Genomic DNA, 17424 nt, shown 5'->3' with positions numbered 1-17424 from the left:
ATTCACTCACAATAAGTCTTTGGATTCAGAGACACTAACAAATCTTAGACTTAGCTGAAATGCTGCCAAATTGAAGACCCTCGCTGTTTGCGATGCAGAGCCATTTGAAATGCTGGGCTCTTTTGATGTGAGCTAGTTGAAAGTGTGCACCTTCTCTTTTATTAAACTGTGTTCATAGAGCTCAGTCCCTCCCATCATAAATCACAGCTCACATAAATACAGCCTACACATCCATAGAGAAAGAGGCTGGACTTCCAGGTGCTGTGAACGTCCTCCACAGATCTTCACCATGACCATAACCTTAACATCACCAAACCCATACCGAAACGTAATAATTTAATTATTCATAACCACTTAAGCCCTATTTTATACATTGTCGTATGATGGTGTCACGCTGTGAAAATAACTGTTCTACAAGCCTCTGAGCTATTTCAACAATTCAAAGTAGTTCACCCAAAACAAATTACTTATTTTATATCAATTACACACCCCTTGAAGCCTTGAATTCATGGAGATTTTAGTTTGTTTTTGTTGCATTCCTAAGCCAATAATTTGATGACCTGCAGAGTTCAATGAAGACTCGTCATAACATTTTTGGCTTAGGAATGAAAAAATAATAATAAAAAGTAGTTTAAAATAAATAAATCATGTCACAAGAAAAAGTCAGATTTTAATAGTTTTTCTTTTTGTTTGCTGAATCTCAGGAACATTGCCGAGTTGTTCCTGCTGGGGCCCACCATGCTGAACCTCTGCATTTACGTCTTGGGTTCTCTTCAGAGTTAATGAATTGAAATTGTCATTATTAGGCGTTACCAATCAGGTACGCCATTAGGGAGTCACAAGTTGTGTCCCTGGTGTATTCACAATGGGACTGTTTGTTGGACAGGCTGTGGAAGATCTGAAAGGCTTTTGCATCCACGATTAGTATTAGGTATTGATGCTGGTCAGATGACGCAGGCTGATTTCAACTTGTATTTTCCATGCACTGTACACACGCACGCACACATACACGCACACACACACACACACACACACACACACACACACACACACACACACACACACACACACACACACACACACACACACACACACACACACACACACACACACACACACTGGACACAAATGTATTCAATTGCTTGTTAATTCTGCTTTTTTTAGTAATAATTCCCTGACATTGAGAATCCAGGCAGTTGAGACAATGCCAATGAGCTCCCTAAGCTGTAAGAACAATGTGGACAGGGGATTAGTCCCATATGGTTACTTATAATCTGCCTTGTACTTACAGTATGTACAGTAATATGAACCTAGTGTTTGTGCAAGAACAGACCCCATCCCAAGTCCCTCTGAATAATTGATGCCTCCTGAAGTGCTACTCCATCACCAGCTGCTTGCTTCTCTTTCTCCATAAGCCGTGTATGACGGCAAGCAACGAAGTAGTCTCTCAAGACAGACCTGTTGGCTCACACAATTTTCAAATGCTCCCGCCAAATAATATGTACATCCGGAATGCTGAAATGTTAATGTTGAAACTTCCATTAAACCTTTGCAGTTGAATAATAAAAATAGTCTTACTTGGTGCCGACTGGGTTTGAAGGTAGGAAAAAGGTGTACCTCCTCCAGATATTGTTAACAGCGGCCAAAAAGACTATCACAATAAATTGGCTAGGAAAACACCCTCCAACCCACGAACAATGGCTGAATAAAGTAAAAGAAATTAGAGACATGGAAGAAATTACTTATTTGGTGAGGCTACAAAATGAGCAATTTATTAAGAAATGGACGCCCTTCGCACGCATCGAGATTTAACATTACCAAGATGTATTTCTACAAAGAGATTATGAATGTTTAATGTGATATGATTGTACAATATGTGGGTAGATGCGCACTGTGACAGTATTTATAAAAATATGTATGGTACGTTCTGTAACTCGCATATACTATTTATTCTCTTTGATTGATGGACCCCCCCCCCCCCCCCCCTCTTTCCTTTTCTTTCTTTATTATTATTATTCTTTTCTTTTTCTTTCATGTCCGTTGACTGAACTACTCGATCAGATGTTGTCTTTCATGTTTACATTTCTTCACTTTATTATTATTAGTATTATTATTTATGATTATTATTTTTCAAATATGTTACTTTTAATGTTGCTGCTGTCTCCTTGGGGAGACAATTTTGTACTGAGAACTGAATGATGCTATGATGCTTGTGTATAAAATGTATTGTTTACCCAGACAATGACAATAAAAACAATACGTTGAAAAAAAAATAGTCTTACTGGAAAACCAAAGCTTGTTGCTGAGCAGAAAATTCAAGAAAGCAGAAAATTCAATATTTATTTGAACAGAATTGACAAGATGACAGCTTATTGTCATAACTTACAAGGCAGATCGTGGAGTTACAGACTATACCATTCAAATATTGGGTAATAGGTATCTGCCTTGAGAGACTGATGACACAGTGAAACAAGATGGTCAACTAAGTGGTTTACTTGCAAAGCAGGAGTGCAACGGGTTCATGGAAGCCAGGTCCCTAAAATATCCATAAATCTGGTTGTGCGCCAGCAGACGTGTGTTCAGTAAGCCCTGAGCCTGCAGGCCCCCCTGCAGGGCTGGAGGAGTCACAGCACAGTGGGGTAACCTCCACCCCCAGCCGAGTGGGCATCTGCCACCCAGCAGAAAGCAGGAACGCTCATATCGACAAGCCACAGTAAGCATGTCAGTGCTCCTCATAGGGAGCACACACACACATGGTGATGGCACACACAGGTTAATGTCTTACTTATAATGCAAGCAGACATTAGTTAGTTCTTGCTATTTTTTGGCACATTTGTTTTTTGGCTTGCAAATTGTATGTTTCCATATAGGGCATAGCAGTGGTCGTGGTTTTCTGGTTACACTGAAAAATCGTCCATTCATTTTTCCCATAGAGATTTACAAACATATTCATTATTTTAAGCCTAGAATCAAGCCAGATTCTAGGCTTAAGATATACATATATTTGTAAATCTCTATGGGAAAAAACGAATGGCCAATTTCGCAGTGGAACCAAAATGCAATGCTCTATAAGCGCCACCATCCTACAGCGTCATCTAAACATAGCCACATATGTTGAGCTCTTTGATAAGATGTTGCTGGCTACAATTGTGATAAGTCAATTGTCATGCCCTTTAAAAGACATGTATCCTTGAGTCCCTGTCATAATATGCTAACAACATTATTCATTATGTGAAAATAGGCACACACAAATACAAAAGGTAGTCTGTCTGTAGACCGGGTCATTTCAACAGGCCATGTTTGTGTTGGTGTTTTCAGCATCCTCTGGCAAAGGTGTGGATGAGCACTTAAGCAGATGTTCCTTCATTTTATGTAACCGATTAGAGTAGATTTCTCTCCAGTGTGAATACAATGGTGACTTACAGTTGGGTGCCACCGATATTGTCCCTTATCATTTGACCCATTTAGGCCTGACCTCAAAATTTAAAAAAATCCTTCTAAATCCTCCAGTTTTCTGAAATAAATATTTTCACGATTTAAAAAAAATAGCAGACCTACAAGCTCGTAGCGCGCCACTCGGTGGCGCGCTATGAGCTTGTAGATCTGCTATTTTTCAATAGCTAAATTATAACAATGTTTAAAACACCAAAAGGGGTTCCCGCCCAAAATGGGTTAACTGTCCTTTTGCGCAGATCACGCAAACCTCAGCAAAAAGAAAAGGACAATATCCAACTGTATCGTACTGAAATTTGTATATCACTGTTTGCAGTGGATCTATTCTCTCACATAGGCTATCTATTCAGAGTACATAGCAATTGCGTTGTTTTGTTGAGTAGCAAAGCAATCACCAAGTCTTAGAAGTAATCACACTCAATTGCAGGAAAAGGGAAGACAGATGACTGTTTAACTTTATTTGGACGCTGTTCACCTTGTAGGGTCTGTCTGCAATGAGACGGTTGGCTTCGTTTACTGCGTTTCAAGTACTGACGCCTGTAGTTACTGTGTTCAAGGCTCACGATGTGCTCTGCAATGTTAATCGGTATAAATACGATGTCGCGCTACAGTTAACCATGGAAGTGTAGCCTACACATTCACCCCCCAAAACTCCAAAATGTCCATTTGTACTGTAAAGCAATCAGCCCCTCCCCCTCATTTCCATTGTGCACAATAGACTGACTGGACCACACACTAAAAGACTTGATTTACAAGACAGTACAAAAACGGCATGCTATTGTGGTATAATGTTGCTATTGTTTTGGCCATGACATATCAATGGTGTTTCAGCGTGCTGTCTGGCCGGGTTTCAGTCACAGTGCAGTGGGACATCATCTGGTGCTACCAAAGAGCCTGGACGTATTAACTGGCAGGGCTTCACACATGCATCTGACACTCTGCCCACATTTCTGGACCCACTTAGCAATCCTTTTTTCCGTCCTAACCATCGTGTTAGTTTGGATAAGCCAGCGCTGCATGTTGCTCCGCTGTACTGTAGCCCAAAACTTTTGATTATTGTATAAGTGTGCACATTTTCAAAAACCACACGGATCGAAGGGGGATTATGCGCTCCGCAGCCTCTGGGAGAAGTGTGTGTTTTGCACATCAGAGAGACTGCTTTGGAAGGAATCCTAATTGAATAACTTGAATTTGATTAGAAAAAGGCCCCAGACATGCAATGAGCGTTTCATCACACTGGAAACAAGGCTTTGACTTGATTAGGGAAGTCAGACAGGGGCATTTGGGGGGTTGGGGGGGGGGGGGGGGGGGGGGGGGGGGGTCAAAAGAATGTGTACATGCTGTCGGCCTACCTCTATATGATTCCTGTTAACCACATGAACCTTATAGGTAAACATTCTGCAAAAATTGCAGATCTACAAACTTGTGTTGTATGAGCTTGCAGATCGGATATTTGGTGGGGAGAAAAGGAGGGATTAAGTATAGTTCCCCCTGGGGGACCCCGGTCAACTGAAGTATACAGGGTTTTAAGTGGTTAATAATACTTGAGTGCTTTCTCGCAAAACCACCAACAAAGCTGTGGCCTCTGCTGTGTGTTGAGAGTTGCTTTGGTGATGCTTTGGGTCGTCTCAGCTCACAGATCAAGGCGATTGGCTCAGATCTTTGAACTTGATGTTTCAAAGGGAGGGGGATAAATAGATGCTTAAATATCAGGTCCTTACACCCCCCACCTCCTCCCTATATATTAGAAGCTGTTAAAAGATCACCGACCCTAATTCAGAATGAAAAAATGATGATTGTAGGCAGGTACTGCTGACCATACGCAAATGTTTAGTGATTCTCTAAGATTGGCCAAAATGATACGTTTCCACTTCACACGTAGTCACTTGTTAGAGGGGTTGCTGCAGGATGTTTCAAAGCTCATTGAATCTACCGTGCTGACTGGGTTGGTATCTGCATATACTGCTTACATTACATGAGATCAGCATTCAGTATCAGGCCCAGAAATCCAGGTCAGAGCATCTCTGCTTTGAATGCAGCATGTGTTGTTGGTGCATAGTGCCTGTGTGCTTCATTAAGCACTAAAGCCCTATTTTACACTTCATTATACGATGATGTCCCATGGCGAAAATAGCAGATGGACAAGTTGGTAGATTTTCTGCATTTTTGTAAAATAAAATGATACTTTTTTTGTCTGTAATGACATATATGGATATATGGATATATGGATATAGCCACAAAGCACAACTTTCATGCTCTAATCAGATTTTGAACCGTGTGAGTGCCAAACTTTGAACTGTTGAGCTAACGGAGAGCCTGTAAGGAAAGGCAATACCTCTTGTCAACCAGTAGTGGTCCTACCTGACCACACGATCTAAATGTCTCAGTAGAAGAGCAGGAAAACCACCACAGTTGTGCTAGTTACGTTGTATTAACAATTTTCGTTTAAGATTTAAAAAGAGGTGCAGCCTAATAATACCTCTGTCTTTAAGTGCTCTGGGTGCTTAAACCTGTGCTTTTAACAACGCTCCACTGTCACAGCAATCGGTACGGTGTCAGGAGCACAAGGCTCTTTGTTGTGTGGCAGCTTGTGAGTGAAGAGATAATGCTGAATTGTGTTAAGAGGAAGACCTCCAGTGTCAGTTCCTCTCGCAAACAATCTAATCAGTTTAGGGGTTGTTCAAGGCATTGTGTGTCTGCTTACAATGTGGAAGGGACTGAGCATTGATGGCAACACAAAACCTTCACCGTGATCGTAACGGCATCGTGGAATCTAAAGAGAATAGAGGCCATGAATTCAGTGGCCAAAACGAAGAAGTTGCCAAGAAGTCCTGTCCAGCTGAATGCTGCTAAACACCGGCTGTTGACAAGCCAGCCAGGATGTAAAACCCAGAGGTCATGCCACCTGTCACACTTAACTTCACCACTGACTCCAGCAATGAAAACACACAAGGAGGGTGGAAGTAGTACTACTCTCAAATTGCGATAGGGGAAGCGTAGGATTTGTCATGGCCACACAGGTGTGGCAGGCTTGAGGGAGAGGATTGAACAGTACAATACTTGTATGTGTGGTCCTGTGCACCTGCCCCTCCCCCTCACCCTGCCTCCTACTTCAGTAGTAGTATACCACTTCCCACAAATCACTTGACAAATGTCTCAGGCCACAGGTGCAGCTGGAAGAGGTCCCCTTGCCCCCCCAGCTGTGCCTTGTCCTCCTTTAGCATGGGAATGAGGGACTGACGTTCCCCATCGTTAACAGCTGCTGTGTCAGCATGAAGCCCACCTCTTCGTCCTCTTGCCCCCCGTGAGCCCCGGATCACTTACACTTCTCAGGGCTCCCCCTCACCTGCCCCCTTCCTCCACTGGCAGAACGGCAGGAGGACACAGTGCGCCGCCCAAACCACCAGGCAGCCTGCCATGACCACAACGTCTCCTCAAGGTCTTCGGCGCGTCACTCACAGCAGAGTCAATAAAGTAAACTGTTGATATTGCATGCTGAGGAGCTGGAGTCACGCAGTCTAGAGATTGAGATAAAACGGAAGGTTCGGGAGCTGTTATGTCACAACTTGTGCAGCTGGTCGCTGCGTTCAGAAAACACATCTGTCATTGTGCTTGACTTTGCCTGGCTAGCTACCGCTGGGGGGGGGGGGGGGGGGGGGGGGGGGGGGGGTTCGCCCCCAGAAGGGTGTTTCAACGTGATATATGTAAGTTTGTTGTGAAAACAGATGCACATTCCCTAGTCTGGGGATGTCTGAGGCTGCAGTGAAGGTGAAAGTGAAAGTGTTTCATGTCTTCATTCTTAAACTGCTATATACCTCTAGTGCAGTGTTTCACAAACAGTGGGTCGAGAGCCATTTTGCATCGCAGTAAATATTCCTACAATGTTTTCAATTTGAACATTGAAATCTAAATAAACTTTTAGATGGGCTACTTTCACTTAACATAAAATGTCTCTTTTGGGGCTAAAAAGTTTGGGAACCACTGCTCTAGTGCCCCCCCCCCACACACACACACACACCTGCTGCCTCTCCTCCACACTCCACATGTCCGCACCTGCGAGTGCTTGTCCTCCACCAACCCGCAGCAGATGCTAAGGCTTGCCAAACAATGATTTTGTGATTTTTCTAGACAAAATAATCATCATAGATCCCACAGTGATGTGGGTTAGTTGTATTTGTAGGCCTAATGCATAGCAAAGCACATCCTGCTGCCTTATCCATCTAGTTATCCAGCATTATAACAAACTCTTTGACTGCCACAAGTAAATCATTATTTGATTCACGCAGTGCCAGAGATTTTCCGTTTCTCATAACCTTTAAAGTAGTCACATAATATTTATGTCCACTACGATCGATCCCCCTGTAGCTCTGCCACACATTATTCATTAAGGGTTTCTTTTAAAATGTCATTTAAAAGGGCATGGCTCAAAATATTCCTTAACACTATATCCATTCTTATGTGTAATGTCCTATTTTCTGTGAGAGGTATATGTTTTGTTTTTGTTTATGTTTTGGAGGGTCAGGAAGGAGATTGATTGATTGATTGATTGATTGACAGGACGTGACGCTTCCGTGATTAAACACGATAATATTTAACCTGTCATGATGAACTCTGTTGTAACTTGATTGTCATTCTTGATTGATTGCATATAGATAATCTTATTTATCTGAGACTTATTTCTGTGTTGGTGTCAGTGGTTTATATGTAAAGCATTCAGGGTATGCTACACTTTTGAAACCTATCAATTTTATCTTTAAAGGAGGATCATTAATACCCTGTGAAATGTTGGTAACTGTGATAGAAATAACTGACCGTTACACCCCGAATGTTGATAAGTACACTAGTACAATGCAGTTCGAATGTTGATAAGTACACTAGTACAATGCAGTTCGAATGTTGATAAGTACACTAGTACAATGCAGTTCGCTGGGCATTCGTGGAAAAAGGAATGAAAAACAATGTGAGTCGAGTTAGAGTCGAATAGCTAGAGTCGATTGAAAATTGAATGGTGGTCGTGGGTGTAGTGGAACGATCCAGGATGAGCGTTCTAGAAAATGCTCTAACATTGGAATGTATGGCAGGCGATATTTAGCGATCACGTGATTTCCTGGTTCCATATTTGGCTGAGGGTTAAACGGTGACTCATAGGTTAGCGTAAAACCACTGAAAACACAACATCTCGTCTTTCTGGCACTTGTTGAGCCTGGGGAGACGGAATATCTCATTTCAAACTGGCATCCGTATTTTGGGCATTACATTTTTTTTTTTTAAATAATAAATCTAATTGGATTTTTGTTTTTACTATAGTGCTTGAGTTACAGTATGTAAACAAGGCTCTACAACAGAACTCTGATTCTCTGAGCAGTTGATAAGAATTCAGATTTCAGATAAGAGATAGGTGCAGGGTGGGTGCGTGCAGGCCTGGCCTCTCCTTCCTCCTATAAAAAGCAATTTTCATTTCCCGTACAAATCAGCCACATGTATTTCAATAATAATGCTGTAGGACAGGACAAGGGAATAAGGTGCAGAGCACATCTCATGAGCCCTATTTATGGGACCTCAGGACACATTGATTATTGCCTGACACGTGTTGTGTCTGTTAGCTGTCTGAGCTCCCACTGTGCCTTTGGGGCTAAACATCTCAGGCTGCATCAAGGCAGAAATCAGTGATCACCTATATCAAAGTGCCATGCATTAGAGCTAACAATTAGATCACAGGGAGGGAGCTGGTACCAGTGTCAAAGGTTCAAATGCAGCTCACGACCACTGATGTAATTCACCACCTCTCTCTACCATCTCTCTTTTGGCTTTGTTTAGCAAAAAATCACACCCGTGTGAACTGAGTGGTGTAAGGTTTTATATAGCATGATCAGCTGTGGTCTGACGTAATGTCTGACGTAATGAAATAAGGTAAGGTATTATATAGCCTGATCAGCTCTGATCTGACGTAATGAAATCACACCTGGATGTGATTTCACAACTGGCTATTTCTGTGCAGAGAAAATGACCACGGTTGCTACGGTCATCCAGTTCACCCGGGTGTGATTTAATTACGTCAGAAATTATTTTTAACATAGCAACCGTGGTCATTTTTTTCTGCACACAAAAGCCAGTTGTAGGAGTGGTTTACACCACTCAAAAAAGCCAGTTGTAGGAGTGGTTTACACCACTCAAAAAAGCACACCCCTATGCCCTCACTCACATACGCACACATACACACTCACACGCACACACACACACACACACACACACACACACACACACACACACACACACACACACACATGCTCCAAATGTTGAGCATGTAAACACGTTTACATAATAAAAGTGCTATACATTTCATTGATATATAAAGTAAGAAAACACACGTTCTCACTCACTCACATGCATGCACACACTCACATGCTCGCAATCACGTGTGCATGCGTGTGCGCGCACACACACACACACACACACACACACGCACACACACACACACACACGCACACACACACGCACGCGCACACAAATGTTCCAAATGTTGAGCATGTAACCACATTTACATAATAAAACGTTAGGTGTTGTAAATCTGGTATATAAAGTAAGAAAACACCCCCAGTGTGTTTTTTTTTCTTTTTTAAGATATTTTTTGCCTTTATTGATAGATGTATAGTAGGTAGACAGGAAACGGAGAGCGAGATGGGGGGAAGACACACAGTAAAATTCGTCGGGATCGGGACTCGAACCTGCGACACACTGTTATGCTGGATTACCAGCCAAGGTGCCTGGACTGCTAAACCGGCCCAGGCCGCAAAGTGAGTTGAAGGGTTGATGGTATTGTTAGATGGAAAGAGAGTGATGATGCAACACGGTGTAGGATTCAGACCCCTGGCATTACATAGATACCATCATACCATCACACCTGTTTCAATTGCTCTGAAAAAGGCACTGTGTGATGTGAGCCAAATAAATATGTGAAATGTGATATTTTGTCCTCCACATTTTAGATGTGCCAACTTTTTCAGATTTGGGGGAATATGTCAATTTAGAATCAACATTTTAGCTGTATTGCACAATGCATATACTGTACAGTTGTGTAGAGAGGCTGCAAGGGTATTGGAAGGTTGCCGGTTCGACCCTTATGGCTCGTCATGTGTCAAAGTGTCCCCGAGCAAAGCAATTAACCCCTAACAGCTTCCCCGAGAGCCATGTGACTAGCACCTGTGTGTGCCAGGTGGCTCAGCTAGCTGACACAGACCTATGTAATGCCAGGGGTCTGAATCCTACACCCTGTGTTGCATCATCACTCTCTTTCATCCTCATATTTGAGGGAAGTTAGGTAATTTTGACGCAATCAAGGCAATCTTTCATTTACAATGGCACAATGTAATGTTTTTATCTCAACAAAAAAAAAGAAGAAAAAAAAATCATCCGCCACCCCTTAATCTAGCAGGCCGCGCGGCTTATCCCAAACTCTATTAGAACAATCCCGGACCCAATAAAAGATTAGGATTCAGCCTGACATCAGTGTCCGCGGTGGGAGATTGGGGTAGCAGGGGGTTGGGAGGGTCTTGAGTATTAGGACTGGCCTGGGATCAGGGGGTAGACTCTCCCACTCATTACCGCCACAGAGGCACCTGTGATCACTCTACTATTCTCTTTGAGCTCTTTAAGCCAGCTCAGCGTGGTACGTGGGGGGGTGGAGGGGTTTCAGAGACCAGAGCAACGCTGCCAGTTTGATGGCGCGTCTTTGGGCGTGGCACGCTAGGGCGGCTGACGACTCCCCCTCTAACGTCTGACGGACAGGATGAAAGGACAGGGTGTACACAGATAGGCCTTTGTTGTGGAGACAGGGGCTGGTTCAACAGCAAACACCAACACAGACACGCACGCACGCACGCACGCACGCACGCACGCACGCACGCACGCACGCACGCACGCACGCACGCACGCACGCACGCACGCACGCACGCACGCACGCACGCACGCACGCACGCACGCACGCACGCACGCACACACACACACACACACACACACACACACACACACACACACACACACACACTCAACCTCAAACATGCATGGGCAGATTGGCACACAACGTTCAGCTAGGGCACTGGAATGTTGAAAAGAGAAGCCAGACAGATTATTGATGATTAGTACACATTGTATCGTGCCCTCACTTTGAGGATGCGTGCGTGCATAGGTCTGTCTGTGTGTATACGTTTCAGCAACCACACTGCCGTGAATACGTCGTCAACTGAGCAGTTCAACTGCGCTGCTTGTCTGTTGACCAAAACCTTGTGAATTTGGCCCCTAGCTCCAGCAAGTTGTCCTATTACTACGTTGACTACAGGATCTGGTATGAGGAGAGCCTTTGTCAGAATGTGCCCGTGAGTCAATGTGCTGTCGTCACAGACATGATGGGGAAACAAGCTCTTCCATTTATAGGGTTGGAATAGGCCTCCCACCTGGCCCTGCCACCTTAATGTCTCATCTTTCACCCGTTTTAATTTGAGATTGTGGAGGAATCACAACCTTCTATTGTCTCCAACATCGAAACGTGTGAATGCCATTTTCGTCTACAGTACCTTCAGAGTGCTCCAGAACTTCATTTTAGGAAAGGTTTTCATTATTATTATTATTTTTAAACGTGTATCTTGGCAGTATAATCCATGTCTGTGGTTAACCACATGAACCCTATGTGTCCCTATTCTGGGCATGTCATACTACTAGGTGAACATCCGGCAAAAATAGATGACCTACAAACTCAACACATGGTATTTTGAGTTGGTACATTGGCTATTTCTTTGATTTGGTGTAAAAGGAAGAAAGGAGGGGACAAAGTATAGACCCCTGCTTAAGTAACATTACTTCATCGTAGGTCGGTCAAATCTATTTGGAGGAAATGTGATTATGGGAAGCAGCATCATCAGCAATGATTTATGTGTGTAAAAAAAAAAGAAAGAAAGAAAGACAATTGATTCATATGATGCTCCCAACAAAAGCATGGTTTCCTCAGCACCCCTTCTCTGGAGTAATGGCAGGTTTTGGAACAGATTTTGGCTGTAGTTTCCTGAATACTTTTGTCTGTATTATTTTCAGTGCCTGTTGCAATTTTATGCCAGAAGCCTAATATATCCCTTGGCCAAGAAATCAGTATCTGTTTAGTTTCCTATGCAGGAGACCTGGGTTTAGTTGAGTATATGGATATTATATGATTGTGTATGTGATGTACATATACTCCTGTACAGTACTACAGTCACTACTAGCCACCATCCATGTGGGTGTCTCACCACAGTGTGTGACAATCCAGCAGGGCAAAAAAGACACTTTAACCCACCCTTCCTCTAGTTTTTCTATCACTGTGCAAAAAACAAGGCCAGTGTGTTAACTGTCACTGTCTTGTTTTGCAGTGGGTTAGAACTACACAGTATCGAGCAAATAATACAACTGCCTCCAGAGCTTCTGCTGTGTCTACAGCAAACAATGATGTAGTTATAAACAATATATCTTGGCTAATAGTGGCTAACAACTTTCCTTATTTACTCAGCAGAGTTAGGCGACTGTCCATCCAATAGTCGTACTTTGCAAAGGCTGACAGAGTTTTGTTCATAGCGAAACCCCCTCCCACCTGATGTAGACACAATGTTTAGCCTGTTGACCTTTAATTAGCTGTCCTGTGGTTGTGGAGCAGTGCCGGTGGGGGCTGTATTGATGCGTGCTGCCGCTGTGTGCCGGGGAGCAACTGCCATTCGCTGCCGAGCATCAGACACGAAAATAAATAAAACATTCCTTTTTCTCTTTTAATGAAGTCTCCGCCACAGGGTGAGCTGCTTAAAAATTAATGTGCCGGCTTAAGAAGTTGCCAGCCCAGCGGGAATAATTAACACGTTCTTTAAAGACCACGGGACTGTTTGCCGGTGCCTTGGAGACGCATTGAAACCCATGTAACAAGTTGGTGGAACGTCCCCCTCGCGCAGTGTTCTGTGTGTTCTGGTATTCCGCCGCTTGATGAGCTGTTGCTGGCAGCAGTTGGGGATGTGCCGGGGGTGCGCAGGCACTACTCGTAGCGCCGGCCGTTGTTTTTCTGTCAAGACACAAGATAGAGTGTTGTGGTGCATTCAGGGGAGCTGAGAATGCTGGGTCATCATGGCCTGGTAGTTGAGGGAATTAAAGGGGGAGGGTTTCTCTACTGATGTAGAAAGCCAAGTCAAGTCAACTTTTACTTAATTATATGTCATAGTACACAGGGGACCTCAATGTGTTTTAAAGAAGGAACATAAATGCATGCAAAATGTAGAATAATAGTGCAAATGAACAAAGACACAAAATACATAAGCCTAAATAGCAAAGAAATAATGAAAGAGTTTGATTTCCAAAGAAGGAATACCTAACCACTATACACAAAGAGAGTGCATATGCGTTCATGCATGTCGGTGGGAGAAAGACAAATGATGGGGATGGTACAGACCAGACCTGTGTTAATGGCAAGCACCACGGCTAGGATTTATTGCACATGAAGAGGCTATCTTTGATGAGATTTGCAGTAACTTCCTTATCTCTCTACGTGAAAGAAGGGGGCCTGAACCCTTTTCTGTGAATGACTGTCACCCAGGGAACAGAACAGGCTTTTGGGAAGATTTGTGCCAGAGGCTACCTCACAAAGAACTACTCCACATCAGTAGGGACAGGCGCCTCTCATCGTCACCATAGATAGAGCTCTGTGTGTGTGTGTGTGTGTGTGTGTGTGTGTGTGTGTGTGTGTGTGTGTGTGTGTGTGTGTGTGTGTGTGTGTGTGTGTGTGCGTGTGTGTGTGTGCGTGTGTGCGTGCGTGCGTGCGTGCGTGCGTGCGTGCGTGCGTGCGTGCGTGCGTGCGTGCGTGCGCACTTTGAAGTTAGCTACTGTAGGCCATGCGCAGTATTTGCCAGGTGTCTGAGCCCACACCAATGTTGTGTATTAACATTAACCCCCTCACCGGCCCCCCTGCAAACATAGAACATAGGCTTAGGTGATGGTTTTCACAACTTAAAATACCCCAGATTCCATTGTTCATAGCTGTGCATCAGTCACCCTGCACACGATACGTAATGTGCACAGTGGTGGAGACCGCATTTACTTACTGTAATCATGTCATGAATGCTAGCTTGCTAAGTTGCTGTTATCTTCTGAACATTAGGGCCGGATGGTTAGCTCAACCATCTGGGCACCTAGGCTGCTGAGCCAGCCTGACGACGTGTCGTGTGTTCGACTCCCGATCCCGACGGCCTTTGCCGCGTGTCTTCCCCCCCATCTCTCTCCCCATTTCCTGTCAGACTACTTTCATCCTATCAATAAAGGCAGAAAAAAATATCTTATCTTCTGACAACGTTTTAAAAATGTTGAAAACGTTTTTTAAATGTGCCCACAATATTGATGCCAGGGTTAATGTGGTTAAACTGAGCTTGGGAATTCCACAGCCCTGTGTGTCTATGGGCACTACCCAGGGCTAGCCTGCAGCTATAAGACAGAAATATGCAGAGCAGACACAATCCACATTCCCCCAAAAGCTAGGCAGCATAATTTGGTAATGTTCCCTGATTCTACTACCCCCACTCCCACCCCTCCACATTGTCCACAATTTGTCCCTATAAAATGCCACGTTCAAATCAGTGTTGATGACAAAAGTTTATCAGCAGCCACATGCACAGGGCGTTATTTCATGGCTGGCCAAGCGTGCAAAGGCTTAAGCCATTCAATTGAGGCCGACTGGTCGGTCACAGGTGATTCTGGACCATTGTGGTGGGGTGAATAAGGGAGATAAGGGAGATGAGGAGCAGCATGACGTCTGATACAGAGCCAAGCTGATGGGTTTCATCTAATGTAGTGACGACCAGGATTAGCGTGTGATGCTATTGTGTGTGCATTAGCTCCATAATGAGCTACTGTACGCACAGAGCTGGGTCAGGACGGAGGCAGGCGACCCCCAACAGTGTGGATTGTCTCAGCTCCATTGTCTTTCTTGGAAAAAACACAATCGCTGTGTCGCTGCCACTAACAGGGCCAACTCATCCATGCTGTGCGAGCCAAAAACTGTTGGTCTCTAATCGCTTTTATAAATGTGTGGCCATTTTCATAAACGTATCCTCTCTGTTTACCATATATAGCATAAGGATTTATGTCAGATTTGTATTTCTATATATGTGTTTTGCAAACATTAACCACTTTCAACCTGGCGTCAATCTTATTGTGGTAATGTTATATAGATACAATTGTAAAAAATTAAGAAATAAAATCAAAAGTAAAAAATGTGCTTGTAGGTCGGCTATTTTTTGCCATTCTTGTATGACACCATTGTGCGATGAAGTATGAAATAGGGCTTAAGTGGTTAAACTGAACTGTGCAACCGTCCAGTCTTCCTCTTGACATGCAGGGCACAAAGCCATTCATCTGACTGATCCTGCCAATGCTCATACTCTACAGTATATGACTGTTAGCAAAAATATCTCCAGATTGCACTTGGAAGTGAGCTCATCTGTATACTACGAGACAATTTTCAACAGCCGTCATAGATGCATTTGGTTACAACAACAAAGAGGCAACATTTTTAGGTTTTATGTGAAAATGTTATTTTTCTGTCATTATTTTGATAGTCAGTGGGGAGATACAGGCAACAGGGAGAATCAGAGAGCAACTCGCAGCAAACAGGCCAGGAATGGAACCCAGGACTCAGGTAGCTGCATCAGAGGCTATGTGGTATTCAGGAATGGAACCCAGGACTCAGGTAGCTGCATCAGAGGCTATGTGGTATTCAGGAATGGAACCCAGGACTCAGGTAGCTTCATCAGAGGCTATGTGGTATTCAGGAATGGAACCCAGGACTCAGGTAGCTGCATCAGAGGCTATGTGGTATTCAGGAATGGAACCCAGGACTCAGGTAGCTGCATCAGAGGCTATGTGGTATTCAGGAATGGAACCCAGGACTCAGGTAGCTGCATCAGAGGCTATGTGGTATTCAGGAATGGAACCCAGGACTCAGGTAGCTGCATCAGAGGCTATGTGGTATTCAGGAATGGAACCCAGGACTCAGGTAGCTGCATCAGAGGCTATGTGGTATGCACGCTAACTATAGTACTGGGGAATGTGCCAGCTATCGGGTCGCCCCAGGGAATTAGGCAACAATAATATCATTACATATTACATTTGAATGAAAGAATACAATAATCCAGGCCGTATTTTAATCTCAGTTTGTCTGTCTACCTGGAAGTTGTAGCTGACTCAACCCCCCCCCCCTCTTTCTCTCCTTGTGTTCAATGACAAGCCAATAACTGTGGGTCTCATGGTCGAGTCACTGGCCAGGTCCTGTCAACACGTCCAAATATTCATTTGGAATATTTACTGTTTTGTAGACACACACATGTACGTACGCACGCACGCATGCACGCCACGCTCACACACACACACACACACACACACACACACACACACACACACACACACACACACACACACACACACACACACACACACACACACACACACACACATACAGGCAGGAGTTTGGATTGTGTCACAAGGTCATGTGTGCGTGCTTGCGTGTCTGTGTACGGTACATGTTTGTATCTTTGTCCTCACAGCAGAGTCAAAACAGGGCCAGATAAGGCTGTCCCCAGGTTGGCTTTGGAAGTCAAATCCCCACTGAGTCTGCAGCGCTAATCGGATTAAATGAAAAGTTACCGCTGCTGCGGGACCCCCAAACCATCTTTTTTTTTACATTCACGTTCCGTGACAGTGTAGCTCTTCTTACCTCAGTCCACACCACACCCACTATCTCCCACCCACCATCACACCTAGTCTCATTTAAAGACAAACATCCACGATAAATAGTCTTTAACCTTTTGGAAAGAATCTTTTTTGGGAAACATATTTTGCTTGGCAGGGGAGGGAAAGAGGAGGGATTTAGAGGGGATTCTTGTTTTGTCTTGCTGCAGGTGGGGAAACAATAGCTTGAGC

The 17424-nt window shown here is 43.9% G+C and overlaps 1 protein-coding gene across 1 annotated transcript in view; it reads left to right on the top strand.

Moving 5' to 3' along the window:
• Positions 1-1204: 1204 nt before the first annotated feature.
• The window catches only part of LOC306928779 (cell surface glycoprotein MUC18-like), a gene marked incomplete at its 5' end in the record, with an annotated part of 92760 nt that continues 76540 nt past the window's right edge, over positions 1205-17424 (top strand). Inside the window, 3 exons of the mRNA XM_079509052.1 lie at positions 1205-1226; positions 2572-2713; positions 16065-16501. Of these exons, the coding sequence (XP_079365178.1) occupies positions 1205-1226; positions 2572-2713; positions 16065-16501 (601 nt within the window). The remainder of the gene's footprint in view (positions 1227-2571; positions 2714-16064; positions 16502-17424) is intronic.

Source organism: Electrona antarctica (assembly GCF_951216825.1).
Source record: "Electrona antarctica genome assembly, chromosome: 8".
NCBI lineage: Eukaryota > Metazoa > Chordata > Actinopteri > Myctophiformes > Myctophidae > Electrona > Electrona antarctica.
The sequence above is the reverse complement of the archived record's forward strand: the minus strand, read 5'-3'. Positions and strand labels throughout refer to the sequence as shown.